The 23,161-nt window shown below is 40.7% G+C and overlaps 1 protein-coding gene across 1 annotated transcript in view; it reads left to right on the top strand.

Annotated features, from left to right (window-relative positions):
• LOC116672368 (trichohyalin) overlaps positions 1-23,161 on the top strand; it is a 104,091-nt gene that overhangs the window by 49,431 nt on the left and 31,499 nt on the right. Inside the window, exons 8-19 of the mRNA XM_032504179.1 lie at positions 678-845; positions 2,487-2,666; positions 8,511-8,594; positions 8,962-9,129; positions 9,428-9,511; positions 10,300-10,467; positions 12,412-12,642; positions 12,753-12,983; positions 15,027-15,128; positions 15,456-15,532; positions 15,863-16,007; positions 17,309-17,546. Of these exons, the coding sequence (XP_032360070.1) occupies positions 678-845; positions 2,487-2,666; positions 8,511-8,594; positions 8,962-9,129; positions 9,428-9,511; positions 10,300-10,467; positions 12,412-12,642; positions 12,753-12,983; positions 15,027-15,128; positions 15,456-15,532; positions 15,863-16,007; positions 17,309-17,546 (1,876 nt within the window). The remainder of the gene's footprint in view (positions 1-677; positions 846-2,486; positions 2,667-8,510; positions 8,595-8,961; positions 9,130-9,427; positions 9,512-10,299; positions 10,468-12,411; positions 12,643-12,752; positions 12,984-15,026; positions 15,129-15,455; positions 15,533-15,862; positions 16,008-17,308; positions 17,547-23,161) is intronic.

The raw sequence follows: 23,161 nt of genomic DNA, 5'->3' as shown, positions 1-23,161 counted from the left end.
GATCAGTTCGAACTGGTGCTCTGGAGATCTGCCGTGCACAAGATGTTGACTATTACAAGATGTTTGGCCTGAGATATATTCTTGTAATTATCAAACAGTAGCAACAAGAATTTGAATAATTACGTGGCCAGGTTAGCTCAGATGGTAGAGCAGGCGCACATATATACAGGCTTAATCCTAGGTGCAGCGGCTGCGGGTTCGAACCCTCTGCTGCATGTCATTCCCCCCTTCTCTCCCCTTTTATGTCTTCATCTAACCTATGAAAATAAAGGCCTAAAATGCCCAAAAAAAGGCGGGAAAAATGATTTGAATAATTACTTCTGTATGCTTAGGGGTGTAGCCAGCTAAAATAAATAAAGTGATTAATGGAAAACATGTAAGCATAATGTAAAATGTACAAATTAAGTTGTTAACATTGACATGAAACTAACTTATGTTTACAATTATTTAGGCTTGGTGGAAATATCAGCTACTCACAGTATCACAGTAGCTAATAGTAAAGTAAAAGGTTCCCCTCAAAGCATACTACTTTTGTTTGCGTGTTTGGCATCTGCATAGACACAAGGTAGATATAACCTACAGGCTGTAGCAGTAGTGTATACGCACAGTACAGACTCTGTGTGTGTGTGTGTGTGTGTGTGTGTGTGTGTGTGTGTGTGTGTGTGTGTCTCTTTTAGATGAAAGAGAGAGAGGAGCATGTGAGGCACCTGGACCAGGATGTGGTTTGTTTGCGAGCCACACAGGACTCTCTGAAGGGAACCTTGGCTATGAAGGCGAAACACACACAACAGCTGGTCCAAGACATCGCACAACTCAAAGAAAGCCGGGCTTTACTGCAGAGCAAAGTAGGTAACACACTCTCTTTTCTCGCTCTCCCTCGCTCTCTCTCTCTCACTCACACTCACACACACACACACACACACACACACACACACACACACACACACGCGCAACAGGGGAGCTCTACTTAAATAGGGAACAGAATTGGGCAACCTTCTCTAAATCAAATCCAGTCAGGTACATCAGGGAATTCTCCTCATTTTTTACTTCCTTCACAGTTAATCATCCATCCTTCTTCCCCTCCTCCTCCGCCTTTCCTCTCTGGCCCTCTCTCCATATTTAATAACTCATCGCCACCATCTTAGCTCCGCAGAGGGTTCCTTCATTGTACAATAAAGAACCATGTTCGTGTGAACATCACTTAGCCAAGAGAAGGGAGTAAGAGTGGGGGAGGGGTTAAATGTTTTTCTGTCTTTCTTCTGTCCGTTCATTATTTTTTTTGTCATATTCTTTTTCTTGCCTTTCTTTTCCTCTCTCATCTCCCTCGTCCAGTCTCGCCCTCGCCCCAATGAGAACCAATAGTAATGTATGGGAACATTAAAGAGTCATACGCATGATGAATGGAATGGCCTTTAGGTTTCTCTCGTTGTCCTTTTCCTCTTTCTTATAATTCTCTCTCTCTGTCTCAATCCCACAGTATTTCTTTCTCTCTCCTTCTTTTACTTCCTTCTCTCGCCCCCGCCAGGTATATCAATGTGACATGTGACAGTGCTGTGTTTTAGGCTTAAATTACCCATTTACTGTGTCCTTGACCAAGCCAAGTCATTCATCTGCTCCCAATGTTTTGGTGCAGGTGCCCAGCCGCCAACTAAACCAAGTATGTTCAACATAAAACCATAATAGTTACTTGCAATACTTGAAAGACTCTCTTAGATTATGACTTCATGGCCCTACTTTTATAGCACTAACTTCATTTCCCTGTTACCTCAAGGACATCATTGGTGTATTGTTGGTTCATATCAGAGTCCAAATTAATTTACACAATTGACACAAAAAGCTGATCGACACAGGAACTAACACACAGCATAGTGCAGACAAGACGCACTGAGTGATATTAGACGTTACGGTTATATTTATGCTTTTACAGCCCTACGTATTATTAGTGACACATCAGACATTTTGAACTGTTTACATCCGCAGCCACTTGACACTGGTTTCTGTCAGCCACTGCAGTGGTGTGTGCACATGAGACTGGCAGCATGATTTCGGTTTACTTAGTGAATTAAAGAAATGTGGGGTTTTCCAAGGACGCTTGCTAAAAATAGCATACTCTTAATCTTTTCAGATGCGGAGCACAGAAAAAGGACGATGACTCTCTGTAAGCTTTGTCCTAAGGTTTGAGAAACACTACACTAAGTGTCCTACGACTTTATGATGTGTAGTCAAGCAGTTTTATGGGTCCTGAGTCAAAGCAGAAACTGTAGAGTTGCCCAGCCTGGCACAAAGCCTTTATGATGTTCCTTTTCATTGCTATGGAGACTGAGCCGAGGCGATTGTCCCTATAGCATGTTGTAACTGTTCACCCACTCTCAGTCTCTCCTCGCTACAGCTGCCCACATGCCTGTGACTGTCCCTCTCTCAGCCTTTTGGAGGGGGTTCAAACCACTGTACAAAAATACTGTACTTATTCACCTCTCTCCCCTCAGTTACAAACCAGCGAGTGCATGTTGAGTGACATCAGTGAAACCCTGAATCAGACCAAAACCAGCCTGGACGTGGAAAGAGAGCAGAGGCAGCAGATCCAAGACCAGTTGAACCATGCCAACAAAGAGATGGAGCATCTGCAGCAGGAGATAGCACATGTGCGTCACACCACTCAAAAGAAGGTAATTGGTTTCTTCCTCCAAATGTTGAATTATGAATTCTTGCAAAACTTTGCCCGTGTAACTTTGGCATTGTATTGTAACACTTAGAAGTATGCATTTGACCTCCCTGTTGTTGGCGATGTATTGTTGACATTGACACATTATCAGTGGGTTCTTTTGCTCACAAGGTTAAGAAAAACAATTGTTAACACAAAGTGGACAATGTCAGGAAGAAAGGGTTAAACTGAAAATACGCAATTTCTACAGGATGGAGATGAAATATAATATTCACTTTAATGCAATGCATTGTCTTTTCCCACAATGGGGCTGATAAGAAGGGTCGTACAGGTGAGGGATTCATTTAAATATTCAATTTTCAAATGTAATATTCACTGTGACAGACATTGTCTATTTCTACCTGATAATAAGGTTTTAGATAATAGGTAATGGGATGTTCTGATATTTAGAGCCTTAATATAAAAACACACACTTTTGACAAAGACAGACTTGACATACAATTGTATTGTTCTGCTGAAATGGGATTTTTCCCCCAGCTAGGACTACAGTACAACTCAAAAATCACGTTCGTATATTATATTGCTTGTTAGAGATTTTTATGATCTGCCGTACCATGAGCATATGTTAGAGCCCACTGGTTTGTATTTAATCTTCCATTAACCAGGTTGGAAATATACCTTTCTCTATGCCATTGGTGATTTTCAAGGTCTTGCTGCTGCATTTGTACAAAAAAGGAAAGCCGCACACGATGAGGTTAAGTCCTTTTAATTTGCCAGCCCGCTTGACTGACTGATTTTGACTGAATATGATTTTTTAGAATATTTTTAAGGTTAGGGTCAATATTTTGTCAGCTTTCACTGAGGCTTTGTTACAGTCTCTGAGTTTATAGTGTGCTTGTTAAAAGATCACATGCTCTGTAGCTCATGTTATATCGCATCAAATGGGTTTTGGATAAATAAATAAAAGTAAAAACAACAACTTTTAATTAACCATTTTAAAGTATATTTTTGACCTCTTGTAATTCACTCCTGTGCAGTGAACATTGATTCTGTTGCCACCCTGCTGGATGAAAGCAAACTATTGCATTAGTATTTCACAACTCTGCACTGTACAATATGTAAGATTGGTCAATCTTTAGTGTGTGTGTGTGTGGTGTTGTGTGTGGTGTTTGTGTGTGTGTGTGTGTGTGTGTGTGTGTGTGTGTTGTGTGTGTGTTGTGTGTTTGTGTGTTGTTGTTGTTGTTGTTGTTGTTGGTGTACACTGTACAATTAGCTATACTTGTGTGTGTGTGTGTGTGTGACTATTACACTATGTCCAGGATCTGGTTTCTGCTCCACATCTGGCCCTGCTTTATGCCCTAAAACAGTTTTTTCTCTATCTATTTCGCTCTCTTGCTCTCCTCACACACTCACTCACTCACTCACTCACTCCTCACTCACTCACTCACACACACACACACACAATAAGCTTTGCATTCATTCATGGACAGTGGTAGGTGTATTAAAAATAGAGTGTTCTTGCTACCACTTGAATATACTGTAAGTGAAACTGAGAGAACTTTTGTATTAAGTATTAAGTATTTTTCCTCTGCAGCGCTAAATGTCCTAACATTAGCACAGCTGAACAAATACTGTCAACACGCTCTCCTTCATCGTAAATGTATTCTGCTGATTCACTCTCCTTCTTACTCTCTCCATTCTCAGTTAGGCTTCTTTGCTCAGAAGAATAGGAAAGCAGTTTGCCTTCTATCTAAAGAATAAGTCGCACACCCACTTTTTTTTTCTCACTGAATTGGGGTGTAGAATAGGACATGTAGTAGAGAATTGGGAGGACAGGTCTGACTTAAAGGCACAACTCACCCCAAGAACAAAAATACATGTTCCTCTTACCTGTAGTGCTATTGATTAATCTAGATTGTTTTGGTGCAAGGTGCCCAGTGTTGGAGACGTCTGCCTTCTCTCAATAAAATAGAACTAGAAGGCACTCGGCCTGTGGTGTTTAATCCACCAAGAAGTAGAGTAAGCTTCCTTCTGTGCAGTAACATGGTTGGCGGGTGAAGTTTGGTAGAAAGAAAATAATTCCTACATGAAACTGCTCGCAAAAAAGTAACTGGAATTTTGAGTAACCGGGTCCTAATTTGCTGTTGAGTATTTCAAATGATTTTGTTGGCGCTTTGAGCCCAACAAGCTGAGTGCCATCTAGTTCCATTATATTGGAGAGAAGACAAACATCTCTAAGGCTGATGTATCCTAACACTGGGCAACTCACACCAAAACAGATCTAGATTGATAAATAGCACTACAGTGAAGAGGGAAGAGGAAAAATATGTATTTTTGATTTTTGGTATCAACTGTCTCTTCCTTGCGGTCAACTGCAAATATGTTTCTGTTTTGTTGTTTTTAACTGTTATCATTTAACACTGATTTAGACAAACAAGAAAAACAACAAAAGTGGCATGGGGAAATTCACTAAATAAAAGCATTTTTTTTGCGTAAAACTATTTTCATCCCAAAATCCTCCTTAGTGTCATTTTTAATCCCTTTATCTTTTATGTATCTGTATCCCTTTCCACTTGTTCTCCATCCCTATTTGTAGTTCTCTCCACCTCACTAACTCACACACAGCACTGTCATGCAAATGGCCACATGTTGCTGTAGTCTTAACATGTGGTGAAAGTGTTCCAAACTCCCCCACTGAGGAACTTGGAAGTAGTGAATCCATTAACATGACAAGAGGCTTTGTCTCAGAGATGATCTGCTTCATCTTCTCAGAACCTGAAGTTGCCTGCACGTTTTTCGGGAGGCTTCTCTGTTAAATGTTACGGTCATAAATGCACATAGGAGGGAGAAGGGGCGGGGGCAGACGAGCAAGGCAGACGGATGGACTTAGTGTGAGAAATGTGGAAAAAGGGAGAGAGGTTGTAGGATGTGGGCGGGAAGGAATGTTGAGATAAGGGATGATGGGAGATACCTTTTGATCAAATGGGTAGGGTTTTCAGTTGGGCCGTGGCAATGAGATTTGGGACAGTTATCGCCGCATTTGGCCATTGCATCTTAGATTTGTTTGGGTGGGGGGGGGGGGGGGGGGGGGGCATTGTCATGTGAATGTTAAGGAGCTGATCAATGACTCAAATACGCATGGCAACTATTCAAAGTATAAGAGAAGGAAAAAAACAAACACAAAAAGCATTTTTGTTCCATTTTGCTCCAGCGTGAGAACTTGTTGTGTTGCTCATTTTCAATTCTGTGTATATCTTATAAGACGCGGCATGACAACACGTTCTGTGAAAGTTAGTTCCATGTGTGATGGCCAATCATTTTATTTATTGTTAACACTCCAGCACATTGTGTCCCCAGCATCCCCACTGGGACATAAAGTATATGCACTCATAGTTGTTCTATAAAGCGTGCTGGACATGATCATTCACATTGTAAACTTTTTTAAATGGGAGAGAGAAAGCAATCAAGACTGAAAGGAGACAGAGAGAAACGAACAAGCAGTGTTGTGGAAGGTTGTTCAAGCCTTTAAGGTTGGACTTGGACTAACATTGGTCCCGCTCACAACGCTTCACAACCATCCGAATAGCTTACTTAGTTGTTTTGTTTTTTTTACTCTCCCTGCTTTCTCTCTTCATCTCTCTTATTGCTCATTTCTTATCTTGCCTTGCCATTTCTCCCTTTCAAGCCCCCCACCCACCCATCACTACCCCCCAACCCCAACTGTTCAAATATTATTTCTCCCCCTCCTGTCGTCCTCTCCCCCTTTATTTCTCCCTCTCTTTATCTTGTCATTGCCTGTCAGTAGGGATTCTGTCTGCGCTGAGTGTTGTGTGCGTGCGTATGTGTGAACACATTGAGACTGAGATACACTTAAGAGCTCATTGATTTAAAAATACCTTCGATATTGGAGGTCCCCTCCTGCAGATTCGTTCAGAAGCTTATCAGACACGCATAGACATCCACGTAGAGATATGCATAAACCAAAGCTCCACTCCAAAGTTTCTACTTAAACTTTGTGATTGACCTAGTTAGAGTGTCGTTTTGACAAGTTGTCTGTTTTGACACGACATCCTCCGGTGTTTATCAACATCCATTTTGCCTATCGCACACTCACATTGGGAATTCACAAACGCACACACACACACACACACACACACACACACACACACACACTCTCTCTCTCTCAAGATACATCAAGCTAAGATTTAAAAATGGGCATAATGTTAGTGTTGTGCTTGCTATGGGTAAGTGGAATGACTTTTATTTGTACCATTGAATGAATGTTTTGGTCATTTATTTTTGTGTGTGCGCAAATGTGTCCATTCAATGCAAAACACAACCTCTTATATTAATCCTGTCCAGGGCATGTTTACACGAGCACTCATTTGTGATTTAGCTGCTTCTTGCATGGCAGTGTGTGTGCAGTGTTTTGCCGTAGCTCAGGTTTAGTGGGTTTAGCGAGCCTGGTCTCTGACAGCCAGGGGTGGGAGGTCAAAGAGCCAAGTTAACTCCATCAATCCCCCAGGACAGTTACAAACGAGCCCTCAACTCTGGTCAAAACAATCCCTGGATCTTGCAGGACGCACAGGAGGTGGGGAGGGATGGAGAAAGAGGGAGTAAGCATTTGACTCAGTTTGGCATTAGTGAGTGAGTGAGTGAGTGAGTGAGTGAGTGAGTGAGTGAGTGAGTGAGTGAGTGACGGTGTGTGGTGTGGTGTGTGGGTGTGATACAGTGATAGCCAGCGATACAAACAGACTGAACAAAACTGATCAGGAAGGCTGGCTCCGTGATCGGCTGCAAACAGGACACATTGAAGCTGTGGTGGAGAGGAGGGCGCGAACAAATGTTTATTCATGGATAACCCTGACCACCCTCTCCACCCACACTGGTCCAACAGAGGAGCAGCTTCTCAAAGAGGCTCCGACAGTTTAAATGCCGCACGGACCGCTACAGGAAATCATTCCTACCTCAGACAATAAATCTTCAACACGTCACTGGGGGTAGATGAGACTCTGAGACACAAATCTACAATAAGGGCAACCGGCACGACTGGGTCATATTACAAAAGCTGACATTTTGTTTTGTTTTTTCCCATCTGTATTCTTAAAATTTGTTTACATTCTTATATTTTTATTCTTATATTTTGTTATATAATTATAATTATTTCAGTAATTGTATGTATGTATATTTTGTGTGCTGCTGTAACAATGTAATTTCCCATTTTTTGGGATCATAAATATCTATCTATCTATCTATCTATCTATCATGCCTAAAGGAAAGCCTTAGCATCTTGACATCTAGCATTTAGGCTGACCAAAACCATGAAAAAATGCAGACTTGCTAAACACAGACAGAAGAGATGAAAAAACTAAATGTCTAAAAATTTTCCAACAACGTTTTGAGGCATCACACACACAAAAAGTACACCACCACACAAAACACACACACACACACACACACACACACACACACTTGGCATAGAACTGAGGTGGGTAATTAGGGAAGGTCGCTAAGGAAACAGACAAACACAAGCAATCGTCAGACATACTGTAAACTCAGGAGAAGTATAAATAACTATTTCTCTGTATGTAGCGCCAATCCACCCACCACCACCGCTACCTTAACACAAATAAGAAAACAAGACTGGAATATGTTATCTCAAGTTTTGTAACCAATGACCTAAGTTCCCCTGCTTCCTGAGATAGGGTTTGTGTTGCCATGATTCAAATAGATATGATCCTTTACATTGTGTCAGAGTATCATCAAAAAGAGCACCTGAGTTTTGCAATAAAAAAACAAACATTGTCCAACAATCTCAAACTATGAGAAATGTGTTTTTGTTTTCCAGATTCAGAAGAGGGAAAATAAGATGTGCACGCTTGTGACGGAGCTTACAGAGAGTAAGAAGCAGCACTCTGAATGTCAGAAAGAGGCAAGAACAACAGCTTCATTATTCACCAAATTGAAAGAAATGTTAATGCTCATGATTCATATTAATGTTAACTGTGTTTAAAGAACATTGCTTTGTTAATTCCACTATCAAATAAATGTACTGCACTGTAATTTTTTTATTTGATGTTGGAATTAAAATTTAGAATAAATTAAATTACGATTTTTATCTATTGCACATTAGGTAACGTTGAGTGGGTTATGTGATCTTAGAATTAACATTATTGTATTACTTTAGCATTTAAGGGTGTTATTTAAAGTAAGTTTAAATCTTTTTTTGTGGGTTTTGTAAATTACTGTAGGATTGTAGCACTAACTGAAGTGGCTCAATTTGATTGCATACTTCCCAGTTGCTCCGAAGAGAGAAAGCTTTGGAGAAACTGAGCGAGGAGAGGGATGAGCTTAGAGCCAAGATGAAGGACCAGAGCAGAGAGTCTGTCCACCTCAACCAGACCAAAGGGAGACTGGAGGCTGACTTGGCTCTGAGCCATGAGAAACTCCACACCTCGCACCTGGAGGTCCATCTTTCTCTCCCTCTCGCTCTCTCTGTCTCTCTCTCTCTCTCTCTCTCTCTCTCTCTCTCTCTCTCTCATATATGTATGTGTATATACTGTGTATGTATGTATATATATATATATATTCTAAATATGTATGTATTGTTATGTGTATATATATTTTTATGTGTATATATGTATGCGTATATATATGTGTATGCATGATAAGTTTATATATATATATATATATATATATATATATATACATAATATAAGTATGTATACTGTACATATATAAAATATGTATATTCTGTGCGTTCAGGTTCGAGGCAGAGATGAGTTAATTCTGCAGTTAAGAGCTGAAATGAAGGCCGCTGAACAAAAGCATCAAAGGAAACAGGAACAGGTGTGGCAGCATGTTTGTGTCTGCATGTTGATTTGCACTTTTCTTTCCTGTCCTTTTTTTTACCATTTATATTGGTTCATCTTCTTTTTGGGGCTTTTCCGACTGTATTTCTCTAACTGTTCTCTGATTATTGAGTACATATTCAGGTTACAATATTGTTATTTTGGCAGATTTAGCTTACAGTACAATTCATAAGCAAACATGCCTGTCTATTTGCTAATTTAGCATTTTCCGACTGTATTCCAAGAGAGAATAGGATTTTTCAGATTTGTTACCATTTTTAGGGGTTTTAAATTTGTCTCAAGGCTTATAATCAATTGTAGGTAGTAATACAGCGGTTTCAAACCTGTCGTTTTTGTTTTTTCCTTTCATACGCTGAGGCTAGGTTGAGTGAGCACCCCTGTGTTTTTATTTTTTCCAACATTGAACTGTTTCACACCCACAGAGTTGCACACAACCACTCAAGGGAAGTGCCCAAACCAGCAACAGTTTTCTACTGAGCAGCTCCATTAGAACAGTGGAAAAAGTAGCACCTTGCTCAAAGGCTCCTCGAAAGTCGGAGCTAAGGAAAGGGGAATCATTACTCATTCATGTCTGCCATGACTACATTTTCCCTACTGGTGCTGAGACTAAACTGGGATGCTCTCTGACTCAAGCCAGATTCCCTCACTTTTAGGCTACTTACCGCCCCCTCACTGTCTTTTCTGTCTGTCTGTGTGTGCTTTGTATACCTCCATAAACTTACTCCATTCCCATCCTTTTCTATCTTTTTCAATCTTCTTGCTCAGGTGGCAGCATTGGAGGCTGAGGTTAGACACTTGAAATACAAGGTCAGAAGACAACAGGAAGAGTCTTGTCAGTTAGGCAAAAAGGTCATAGATATCGAGCGCCTTTTAGACCAGAAGGAGAGAGCACAGCAGCAGCTACATGATCAGCTCCATATTGGTCAGCAACAGGTAAGGAAGAAGTCTCTTTTCTTCTTTTCACCTTTGCTCATTTCCTCCTCTCCTTCAGGGGGATCTATAGATCAGTTAAACTCTGACCTGGAAGCTGTGAAACAGGCTCACAAGATTGATGCGGAACGCTGGAGCCAGAGTGTTCTGCTTCACAGCCGATTGAAGCAGAACAACTCTGAGCTCAGCCAAATACCGAGCAGGCTGAAGGATCGACGGTCCAAGGACAGTTTAAGTTAGCAGCAGCACATAGCCATAGAGAAGGAAAGTCGTTTGTTTGTTCAGTTGTCAGTCAGTTGAGCCATGAACCAATAGCAAAAAAAAGGCAATCTGTGTATGGTGTTAATCCAGTAAACAACATTAAAAAGAAAAATCAGATGCAATTATGTGCGAGTGATCTAAATCACAGTAGACAATCAAGTAGTCAAAGTCTTTTTCCAAGAACAACAAACTGACCCGTTTACAGCAGACAAGCTTTATTTTGCAGTCAACTTGCATACATCCACATCTACATCATCCGAATTACCAAACAAGACAAGATGACCCCTCTGTTTGTCAACCTCTCACATCCAATTGGACCCAAACATGAACAAAGAGAGGGAAAGACAGACTGAGAGATTCAACCAAAAAAAAGGAAGAAGAAAAGGAGAACAAAGTTATTATCAGCCGAGGGTCATCTTGGGTAGTCATGTGCCAGCCATGAATACTCAAATGGCCGTCCAAATGAAGGATCACATTTAATGAGGGTGGTTTGTTTCCACAAAGCACAAGCTCCTGATTATGGTCACAAGAAAGCCATGGCGTTCCCATTAAGCCTTGTTATAAGGCCTTTCATCCAGCAACAGACTGAAATGCTGAATCCACCATTACTGTTTAGACTGTAGGGTAGTGGATACATTAAAGGGAAAGAAATGCTATGACAGAGAGCAAGAAACATACACAGCTATAACAGATAAAGTTGTCATATGACACCTCACTTTATATAGTGTGATTGTGTGTGTGTGTGTGTGTGTGTTTCATAGTGTGACTTTTAAACAGTTTCCTATGGTAAAACATTCAGCATCACACTCTGAATAAAGTTAAGTGTACATGGGCTGTGTCAATGGTTTTAAACAGTACACACACACACACACACACACACACACACACACACACACACACACATACAACACAACATCTTTTTGACTCTAAAGTAGAGAATAAAAGTTCCTTTAGTTTGTGTCTCTTTCCTTTGCATTAGCAAGTTTTCTGCCCGGTCATGCTGCCATCCACCCAGTGTTAGTCCTAGATGGGCCCAGCTAATCCCTGGTTAAACCAAGCTGAGGTGAACCACTGAAATCTAACTAGTTGGCTGTCATTAGTCATAAACCCTCATGTTCTGATCCAGATTACAGCAGGATTAACGTGGATGAACTCAAGATGAGTGTTAGAGCGGGTTTAACTTTCTCAACCTCTTCCCTTGAAAGGTGAGCTACGGTAGGATTCCTTGTGTAACACCGGGATTAAGCCTGGTTTCACTTCCTGGGTTCCCCTTTCATTATGAGCGAGGTGACTGTATAGCAGAACATTACATTGCACCATGTTCTATAAACTAGAATATGTGTCTTTTTTTCTAATTTACAGGCCCATTTAGCCATGATGAAGTATCCGCTTTGGTTTTGTAGCATTATTAGAAGTTTATTTATTCCTCTTTATTTGTGCAGACATAAAGGTGCCCTACTGCTTTCAACACATTTGATCAGTAACTCTCCACACTTGGCAGCTGTTCTGTAAATTTTCTCAAGACCACCTATACATGAACATAGTCAAAATACTACTCTCCTTTTAAATGTAACAGTGTTTTGGTCACTGTACTGAGCCTTCAGGCTACAGTTGTTCCGCTTAAATAAAGAGCAGTGCTTTAGTCCCATCAATATTTGTGCTTCATTTCACTGTGTTTGCTTTCAGGTCGAGACATTTGAAGAGAAGCTAAAGAAACAGGAGGTTGAGATGGAACTTCTTCATCAGCAGCTGAAAGGAGCCACAGAGGAGCTGAATGATGCCAGTTTACAAGCCCAGCAGCAGAAAGAAACAGTAGCCATTTTTAGACAAAAGTACACAGCAGCAATAGAGAAGGTCCATAGGGTGCAAGGGCAGGTGGAGCTTTTGGAAGAGGAACTAAAGTATTCACAGGAACAGGTAGATCATAGTGTACAGTAATACAGTAAAATACCATTATTATATTTAGCAATCTCTGTGTCTATGAAGATATTTCTCCCATTGGCTCATTCTTTATGTTTAATTGGCAGCAAAGAGAGTCCCAATTGGCAACTCATTCGGTGATGGAAGAGCTAGCTGAGATGGAGCAGCGGTACAAGGAGAAGGTTGGCCAGTGGGAGGACTCACAGGAGGCTCTTGACCAGTTGACGGATGAGCTCCAGGCCAATCAGTATCTACTGAGGGAAAGTCAACAAAAAGCAGACCATCTTCAAGGCCTGCTAGGATGCCTGCAGGAGCAGGCGGATACACTCAAACAGCAGGTCAGGATGCACACGTTCACATTACGGTAGCATGTAGACAGAACAACAACATAGACCTAAAAAATCCAGACACATACAGGACTCAGTTTGTGGAGATATGTTTGTATCGGTCTTATCCTTTTTTATGCCTCCGTGTCAACGACAGTCTTGGCCTGCGGCATTATGTTTTTGGGTCGTCAGTCCTGGAATTATACATGTCAATATAGTGCTAACTTCCATTTTTGCCAAGTACCTCAAAAACTTCAAAGTCGTTAATACATTGTATGAGTCTGGACAGAAATGGATGTAAACTGCAACTTGACTGTTTGGCGGAGGCATACTACCACAAGGCGGTAATTCTAGTTCACAAGAGTTCTTTTGCCACTCATGATTTTGGAATATTTCTTTTACTACAGCATTTAAAACAACGGAAAACTGTGATTTTCATTGCGTCTAATAATGTAACAATGTAATCAGTGGAAACGGAGCAGACCAGTCTTTCATTTACAAATAAGACACAAATATAGTTTCAGCCTTCATTGTGGTTGCACATACAGTATTTTTTTAAGGATGGAGTTTTCATGGGACCTCACCAAAGTGCCCAATGAGAGGATTTGGATTGTGTGAACCAGTGTTCAGGTTAAGTCACATTTGTGTCTCTGTGTTCTTGCCTGTGCTTCCAGGTGATGGGAGCTCCATCAATCATGTGTGAGGGCACACATGGGCCTTTGTCTGCATTTTTCTTTGCACTAATGTGTATGCCTGTGTACAAGTGTGCATGCATGCGCTGGCGTGTGTCACTTAATCTTATCTCCTGTTTCTTTCTGTTTTATATTTACTACGTCAGGCAACAAATGAATCATCTTTATTACGGAGAAATTTAATTTGGTTGAACTTAACTGCTGCCGCCAAGGTCAGACGGGCAGAATGTCATTTTAATCCAATCAACTTTAATCTGTTGGTTATAAAAGAGTTAGGCTGTTGAAGAATGGCTGTATCTGAGGCCCTTTATTACACTGGCTAATGACTTTGATTGTGAGGCGCCTATCAAAAGGTTAGGAGTTCTTATGGAGCTTCACATTTGGCTAATTCTCTACCTTGTGCCACTGTTGGGCTCAACTAACCCTAAACTCACTAATGTCTTCATTCCCTGTTTACAAGGAAAATCTAAATTGGAAAAAAAAGTATAGTAAACCAATGTACAAGTTAAAGAATTTCATGTTTAAGTACAGATGGAAAAAGAGCAATTACTCGCACAGTATAGTATCTTAATGCTATCTCTATTCATTTGTATTCTGACCAGGGAATATTTCACTATTACGTAAAGATGAATAGCATAAGACAAGTTGAATTTCTCTCCTTTCCTACAAAGATGTCTACTTTTGAATTGGTTACATACTTTATCTATGTAAAGGGCAGCAGTTAATAGACTGAGATTGAGGTTAGTGATACATTTAGAAAACACAATGAGCGACAAGCCCCCCCCACACGAGATATTCCTTTGCAATTACAAGAACATTCCTAACATCTTCAGGTACCTGTTGCCTACTGTAGTTTCTCACACTACATTAATGTTAATGTTATGCCAGCTGTGTTGGAGTTTGTCAATTGTGCATAGAACATCAAGGCCATGTGTCTCTGTGCTCTGCGATGCAACACATCAGTTCACAAATGAGTGTCATTTAATAGCAAACCAAAATGCATATAGTCTGTTGAATTGCAATTTGTTACAAATGCACCCTTTTCTGTCTTTGCTGTTATGAGAGTCATTGTTGTTTCTTTTTTAGATCACTTGTTTGCATTTTGTTGGTCACATTTTCAGTGTTTGATTGAGTAAAATCACCCAGTTGTTTCGCAGTTTTTTTTGTTGTGAGACAGTTTTTTCTAATTCTTACATTTGGCTTATTTTTAAGTATAAAGAATAGGGACCATTTTATGGAAGCTAACGGGGATCTTGATAAAGAATAAAGCCTACCAAAAAGCAAGTTAAATATGTTAGTTCTTTGACATAACTTTTTTTTCTTCTTTCTCTCTACTGATTACACTTGCTCTCTCTTCTCATAGAAACTGATGTTGGAGCATGACCTACGGCTGTTTCAACAGAGTCATTCTCATTCTGACGAGGAGTACATCAGCCTGCTAAGACACAAACAGCAGCTACAGAAGGTAAGGTCATACATTGTAAACGTTCTACACATTAAGGTTACACATTACAGATGTGAAAATTATCATCGCACTAAACCACTAGAATATATTGTGCACTCAGGCAAACAATTGGGAGATTAAATGTGTTTTCCAATAAATCTCTGTATTCAGGTACATATGAATACTAAGTTAGACATATGTACATGTTAGTTTCAAATTTGCATTGACATTAAATGAAGCTACATTACAGCACTTCCATTCGTGTGTGTGTGTGTGTGTGTGTGTGTGTGTGTGTGTGTGTGTGTGTGTGTGTGTGTGTGTGTGTGTGTGTGTGTGTGTGTGTTTCAGCACTGCACAGAGCAGGTTGAGCGCGTTGCGGAGTGTGAAAAGGCTATCCTTCAGATGAAGTCAGAGCTGGAGAGACAGTAATAACTGAGTCTATAAAACTCTCATTCTCCTCTGCTGATCCCGGTTCCTGTCCTTGTCTCTCCTCTCATACCCTTCCCATCTGCCTCCCCCCCCTCTCTCATTCTCTTTACAGGCTACTTGCCAAGTGGCCCTCAGTAGGACACTATATGTCACATGGAATATTTTACATAATCTAGTAAAATCATTTTCTTTTAATTTAGCTAATCTGTTATCAGGTTTAATTTTTTCTTGTAGACATTTTGTTCGTTCGCCGTGTTCATTGGTACTCTGCATTCTTTACACAGCAGTTCATACAAGTCAGTCACTCTTTGCTCTGTTCCCTATAGAGCCCAGGAAAAAATGGGTCTGAAGCAACGTCTTCTTGCATCCCACCATACACACGTGAGCAATTGCGGCCAGCTGGAACAGGAAGTCATACGTCTGAAAAAGGAAGTTACACGCTTAGAGCTTGAGCTGGCTGACAACCAAAAGGTATTAAAGTAATGTGTATCTGCCTGTCCTCTAATTTAGAGATAGCTTTGTTATTTTGACCCCTTTTACCTATCTACTTTTCAATAAAGATGCCTCATCCGCTGTCCTAAAATGTTGCCTATGCATGCATGTAAGGCTAAGAACATGAGCTGGAGATTTCCAAAGAGGAGTACCCAACCCACCTCCAGTGGCACCACACACCCACCACCCAAGTGATTGTCCTGTGCTTGCCTGGCATAAACAAATTGCCTCGCCATTAATTAAAGCACCAAATGTGCCAAGGCTGGTGAAATTGACTCCAATTAAGAGCTCAATGGGACACTAAATATTTAAATTACTCAGTGTTGACTGTCGCCTGGCAGAGTGCCAACATTGCTGGCAATCATAGTCACAGTGTGTGTGGTCTTATCTGTAGGTGCAAGTGGGAACATTTGATTTTACACATCATTTTGTGCTTCCTCTGGCACATACAAGCAATAGATAAGTGATGTCATGCTTACCAAGATCATATGCACACACGTTTATCCCTATACATACACACACACACACACTCACACACACACACAAGCAACTGTAGTATATTCTCTTCATGCAGTCAGGTCTTGTCCAATTATCCAGCCAACTCCCTGTGGAATATGACATAATGAGTCTGTGTCCTACAAAGACATATGTATATATGTCCTTTAACAAATAGCCCAGCGAGACAGAGAGTGACAGTGCATGCACTCAGAGCAGACATGTGTTGGATAATGGAGCAGAGAAGAAATTAGCAGTAAAGTTGTCAAGTGTGTAGTAGTAATGACGTAGGCTTATTTCAGCAACCAGCCAATGGCGGCTGACCTAATGTATTTTATTTGCCAATGTAGCTTTTTATCTGTGTAAACTCAGGCACACGTGTCTACATATCATACAACATTTAATATGTGAACATAAATCCATCTATAAATGTTGTAAATTACTTTCAAATAACTTTGCACTAAAGTAGAGTTGGCTACTGTATGACTTCCAAACCCCTTAGAACAACTGATTTGCCTATGCCAAACAGCTCGGACAAGGTTTTGAAATTTGCATTTGAGACGAGCTACCAAATACCCACGCCTTTGTTTTTCTAGCTGTGTGACCAAGACAAATATGATTTTTTTATTTCATAGTTTCAGTCAAGGTTTTCCATGGATAAAAGTAAATGTTTTGTATGCAAAGTATGAAGTGCATTCTTGACACACTCTAGCACGATGCTTGATCCGTGCATGAACACACAGTCACTCATTCACTATTCCTCTTGGCCCTTACTTCTGCTGCAGGTACATGTGGCACTTCACAGGCAGTCAGAGGAGGAGCTGAAGGAGGCCAGACAAGAGGCAGCGAGAAGGAGCAGCGAGGTGGATGCACAGAGAGGAGAGGTGCAAAGACTTCAGATAGAGTTACTGAAGGAGGAGGAGAAGATCAGGAGTGCCATCAGAGAGAAACAGAGTCTGAGCACTCGCGTCAGGCAGTTGAGCCAAGAGCTGGAGGAGCTACGCTGCCAGCTGCAAGTGACAGGTAGCAATCACTCAATAAATCATACTCTTTTCATTTGTTCATTTATCCATCAAACACATATGTAAACCATACCATATCATTTTTTCTTTTTAAATGAAACCACATGTGACATGTGAAAATGTATGTTGTATCACATTTTATTGTTTGATGCACTAGTTTCCCTGCTTTTGTTGTTTGGTAACAAAGCCCATCAGAAGAATATAGGATGCTGGAGGAGCTTTTCAGTGTGGCCTTGCGTTTTGTTTTGAGCCAGCAACGCGGCTGTTTGGCTCAGTTAGCTCAAATTTCAGCAGTGGTACAGCAATGTGGTGATTCGGTTGCTAGCTGCACGCATGCACGCACGCACGCACACACGGTTTGATTTAATACCACACTGCTTTAGCAGTATGGTAATAATCTGGTGTGTGTGTGTGTGTGTGTGTGTGTGTGTGTGTGTGTGTGTGTGTGTGTGTGTTTGTGTGTGTGTGTGTGTGCAAGCCTGATGCTGGCCTTTGTAGTAGTGTGTCAGTGGAGAAATGGTGATGTCTGGGTCTCACTGAGCACAGAAATGTCTCATTAAGAATTAACGTACACATCTCTACGGCCACGCCAGGCAAACACCTCACACACACACACACACACACACACACACACACACATATACACACACACACAGCCATTTCTCCCAACTCCCACTGCTTTAATTAGCACATACACACTTGCTCTCCAAGGTACAAATACACATACACACACATCCACCTATTGTCCGCAGAGAGATGAATCTGAGGTCTATCTGTGGCAGACAGTGACTGGCTTGCTCGGTGAACACTGCTCATTAACAAGATAGAGACAGAAGGACAACGCTGTGTAGCTTGGCCTTTGTCTGTGATCAAAACGCATTCCCTCAACTCTACGCGCCACAAAAACCACACATTATTCCGCTTTTACCTTCAGCAAACACAATCCAGCAATGTAGAGCCTATTGTAATGACTTAAGAAGAATAAAGATGCATTATTACAACAAAGGGGGCATTGTTTACCTGGATATAGCAGTAGTCTGAATAGACTGGGTGAGGAGTCAGCTTGAGAAATTACTGGCGTGAACAAAAGGCCTTTTTATTAACATGAAGCCCTTGTCGAGGTTCTTTCTGCAATATAAAAACCTTGCCTTGAGTGAAGATGAGCTCTCATTGTTGCTTGATAACAGTAGATCTGGTCTTGGGTGGAGTGAATTGTGAAAATGAACAGGTTAGAATGCAGATTGTTGGAACAATATGGACAAACACAAAGAGGTATACTGTAAAAGTAAAAAAAACAAAAAATAAAAACCTGAGTAGACCAAAGTAAACTTCTATCAAAACCACATATTTCCGACTATTACTTTATGCCATTAGTTTATTTTCTTTTAAATGGAAATCCTGTTATGTGTCTCTCTTCTTTTGTCGGTCTATAAAATTACAGAGTATCATTTTTACAGCTGATGTTTAAATGATTATGGAATTGACATTTTTTATGGTCTATCAGAGCATTTTTACTTGTAAAGTTGTTTGGTGCTGTGAGATGGGTAACATGTTACATGAATCCTGCAGTTAACTGCGCACACACATAATTAGTAGTTATGTGATGGATATTATATTAAAAGTTCTCTGTGGCCAGATTGAGGGAATGTCAAAGGCGGAAAGAAACAGAGGATAGGAGGATGAGTTGGGGAAGTGTCATATGGATGAGATTGAGGCGGCTGAAGGCAGCTGGATTTAATCAGACTGTGGCAGGAGAGACGGGAAAGAAGTGGGTGATTAAAAAGAAGAGAAAAAAGTTCTTAAACCTGGCATATGACTGTATGTGTCAAATTTACTGTCACTCTTTGACAGCATTTATTTTCTCACTTCAGTAAATTTAGTTTCTTACAAAATAGTGAGTCTCTAAGTACATCACACAACACTTAAAAAAACTACACATGGTGCTAAGAGAATGCCAGTTTGTGTTCAGTACATATATGTATGTAGGCGATGTAGCACTTACAGTGTATATATGGGTAAATTGAACTAAATTGGGAACTGATTTGTGGCATGCTTTTTGAAACTCTAAGACACTTGTAGAGACAACAAATAGAAAGGTAGACTAGGCTAAGACTGTGTTACTAATCAGATTCATAGGAAACTGTATGTGGTTTTATTCTAAATGTCTGTTTTTTAGCACTTACCTGTGAAATTCAAGCAGGGATGGATGTTTAAAATATTCAAATATGGCTGATAGTTTCATCTTACATCTTAAATAAGATGTGTTGTAAGGTTGGCCGTAATGTGAAATAAATGTGATGCTGTGTGACAACAAATGAAATTACAGCATAAACAAAAACACAATATCCATATTTCCACACTACCACAAAAACAGAAATGTGATATTACCACCCCTCTGTGCTGCGGATGTTCATCTGCCTAAAGATGATGAAATCATTATTGTGTGCATGTTTGTGTGCGCAAAAGTGTGCATGTATGTGTGTGTGCTGCTATCCAATCTGGATCCCCGGACGCACACGTGCACAGGCCTCTCTCCTCCAATTCACCTCTATTACTAGCTATAATCCCATTTCACACTCTATCGATCCCCAAAACTGTTGTTCACCAGAACCAGCAGCAAACACTGGCATTTCTCCCCATCATTTCACCACCATTGTTCTTTATTACACAAAGAGCCCCCCCCCTCCCCTCCCCCTTTGTCTCAGAGCAAACTCAGCCCCGCTAAAATATGAATTATAAATGTATGGCTAATAAAGAGAGAGAGAGCGAGAGAGAGAGAGAGAGAGAGAGAGAGAGAGAGAGAGAGAGAGAGAGAGAGAAAACATCAGAGAAAATGACTCCTTTACAAGAGTCTATTGATCAGTTTCTATCAAAGGGGGATGTCAGACATGAGATTACCTGGCAGTTTGAGCATTAGGTGCCGTGTGTTATAGCCCCGGGCCCTTGTACCGCTGCCAGAGGATTGTAAATAAAGCGGAGAGGAGAGAGCAAGAGGGGAATGTGTTGGGGTGTTTGTGTGTGTGAGTTTTAGATTCCGTGTGTGTGTGTGTGTGTGTGTGTGTGTGTGTGTTTTTTATTCTTTGTCTGTGTGAGTGTTCACGGTTGTGTGCATACAATTTTTCTTTTTTCTTGTGGTGTATTTGTGTGCATGACGGTGTGCGGCTGTGCGCCTGCACCTTTTGGCTTATACCCAAAAGCAGTGTTGCAAGCCCATGAAACTTCAGAAAGAGAGAGAGAGTCTTGGGAGGCTTTGGGACGTCTCTTGGGAGCACCTTAGCCCGCTACGAATCCCCCAACAAAGCCAAAGGAAGCCCCTATGAAGCCTTATGAAGCTTTTATGAGGGCAAGGCAGGGCCCAGCCGTGCCCCAACCACTGATTCAGGGTTAGCCAGGTTTTCGTCCCTCTCATGTTAAAGGTTAGCTGTGAGAGCAGCGTAATCTGACCGCAGATCTGTGATGATTAAGCCGATGCTCTATGATGGGCTTTGAAGCTCGTATGAAGGCAATGAGAGGGAGAGCTCGAGAGAGAGTTAGATTATAAACTAATGTCATACTTTAAATTGTCAAGCCAGTATAAAAAGGTCAAGAAAGGGAGAGACCCAAGATCTTGTGGACTAATGTCATAACTTCATAAAGCCAGTTTTAAAAGACCCCAGGCCTCCGAAAATGAACTACTGTTCTACTTTCAGCTATTAAGAAGAATTGATTGTTGTGAAATCCACAATCCTCTGCGGATCCTTGTTAAATGTGGAAAAAGTTGGCTGTAATTGTTCATCAAACTAAACTAAATATTCCACACATTTTATTTATTTTTCTAAAGTAAACTTCTGTGTATGTGTGCTGCTTTTGTACTTTTGTGTGTCTAGCTTCTTTCACATTTGTAGAAATGTTAAGTTATAGAGAAGGCTGTCTGTCTTTTCACTTAATTTCTTGTGTGTGTTTAGGCTGTGTGTGTGCCTTTGCTTGTGTGTGTTTGGGTGCAAATAGGGGTGTTTGTGTAAACGGTCAGTCTTTGCAGCTAATTGCTCTCTCTGTGGTCTCCCCTGGTGGGAGATGTCACGAAGGTCACCTCAAAACTAATGCCTCGAATGTGAATGTGATCCCCATCTCAAGTTTGTACACCTCTGCTCACATTGATTATTGAGATTCATAGCAAAGTTTCACCTTGAGATTCAGTAAAATAGCCACAGTAGGGAGCGCATGCACACACACACACAGACACACACTCTCTCTCACACACACACACACACACACACACACACACACACACACACCCATTCTCACATACACACAACTAAAAGTGTTTGTGCAGCTTAAATATTAGTAATTCCTGTTGCCGCTTCATTTTCCTAGCTTTAGTTTAAACAGTTTGGATGCTGCAAAGCCATAAATTAATCATAGTTTTATTAAATGTAGATTTTCTTTTCTCTGTTTCTTCTTCCTTTCTGGTATTGGTTTTAGCTTCCCTCCTACTCTGTCCCGCCACTTCCATCACAGTGTGGTGCGTGGCCCTAAAAGCACTACAACAATACCCTAAATATTCTCTATTTCTTTCGCTCAAATACACATCCCATCCACAAGTCTAGGTCCAGCCTGTAATGTTCAATACACACAGACACACACACCACAGACACACACCACAGACACACAACAACAAACACACAACACCACACACACACACACACCCACACAACCACACACACACACACACACACACACCACCACACACACACACACACACACACACACATACACATATTCAGGAATGCATGCACCTCTACATATTCAGCACACACACCTTCTCAATATTCACTAGCCTTGGCCACCGATGGCTGACAGTTTATGTTAACTTCAATGAATTCTGAATTTATTGAAAAGATTTTAAGAGCTATGAAGACACATTGACTCACAAAACACACAGAACAAAAAAAGAGGGTTGAAAAGAAGCAAATCCTAAATTTTCAATTCAAACTGAAAAGGGAACCTGACTTGTAGTTTATTATGCATCTGTTTAATGTGCTAAACTACTAAGTGTCGGACAATGGCGTTTTATTGCATGTAGACGGAGGAGACGGCTGAAAAGGGAATGTGATTGAAGGGATGCAGTCAGGAGTATGAGCTCTGATGGCTTGCTCAAGGTAAAGAGTGCCATCTATTGACAAAGTCTGGAAGCGCTCCTTTTGTCTCAACAAAAGAGGCTCCTGCTCCGTGCATGCAGTGCTATACTTTCACTTCTGCCTTCTGTGCCTCTGAAAGGCATTCAGAGTTGGTTTTGCTTTGAAGGTGGCTCACAGTTCATATTTTCCAACCTTGCTGAAATGAACTAAAAGAAAAGAATTAATTGTCATTTCTGTATGCATGTTTTGTAAAACATTCTATTAACCTTGGTCTGCTGGAGCAATTGAAATACTTATTTTACATATTTTTTTCTTTTAAATACATTACAAAACGTAAATGTACTCAGCCTCAAGAGCTACCTGGGAATATAATATCTCAATTGGAAAATAACTTTTTTTTTTGGCTGAATTCAACCACTTCTCTAACCAATGTCTGAAGTGAACTGTTGCTCTTTATCTCACACGTTTCTGCCTCTCTCTCTTTCTCTCTCTCTCTCTC

The sequence above is a fragment of the Etheostoma spectabile genome, chromosome 22, assembly GCF_008692095.1.
Source record: "Etheostoma spectabile isolate EspeVRDwgs_2016 chromosome 22, UIUC_Espe_1.0, whole genome shotgun sequence".
In the NCBI taxonomy this organism is placed as follows: domain Eukaryota; kingdom Metazoa; phylum Chordata; class Actinopteri; order Perciformes; family Percidae; genus Etheostoma; species Etheostoma spectabile.
The sequence above is the reverse complement of the archived record's forward strand: the minus strand, read 5'-3'. Positions and strand labels throughout refer to the sequence as shown.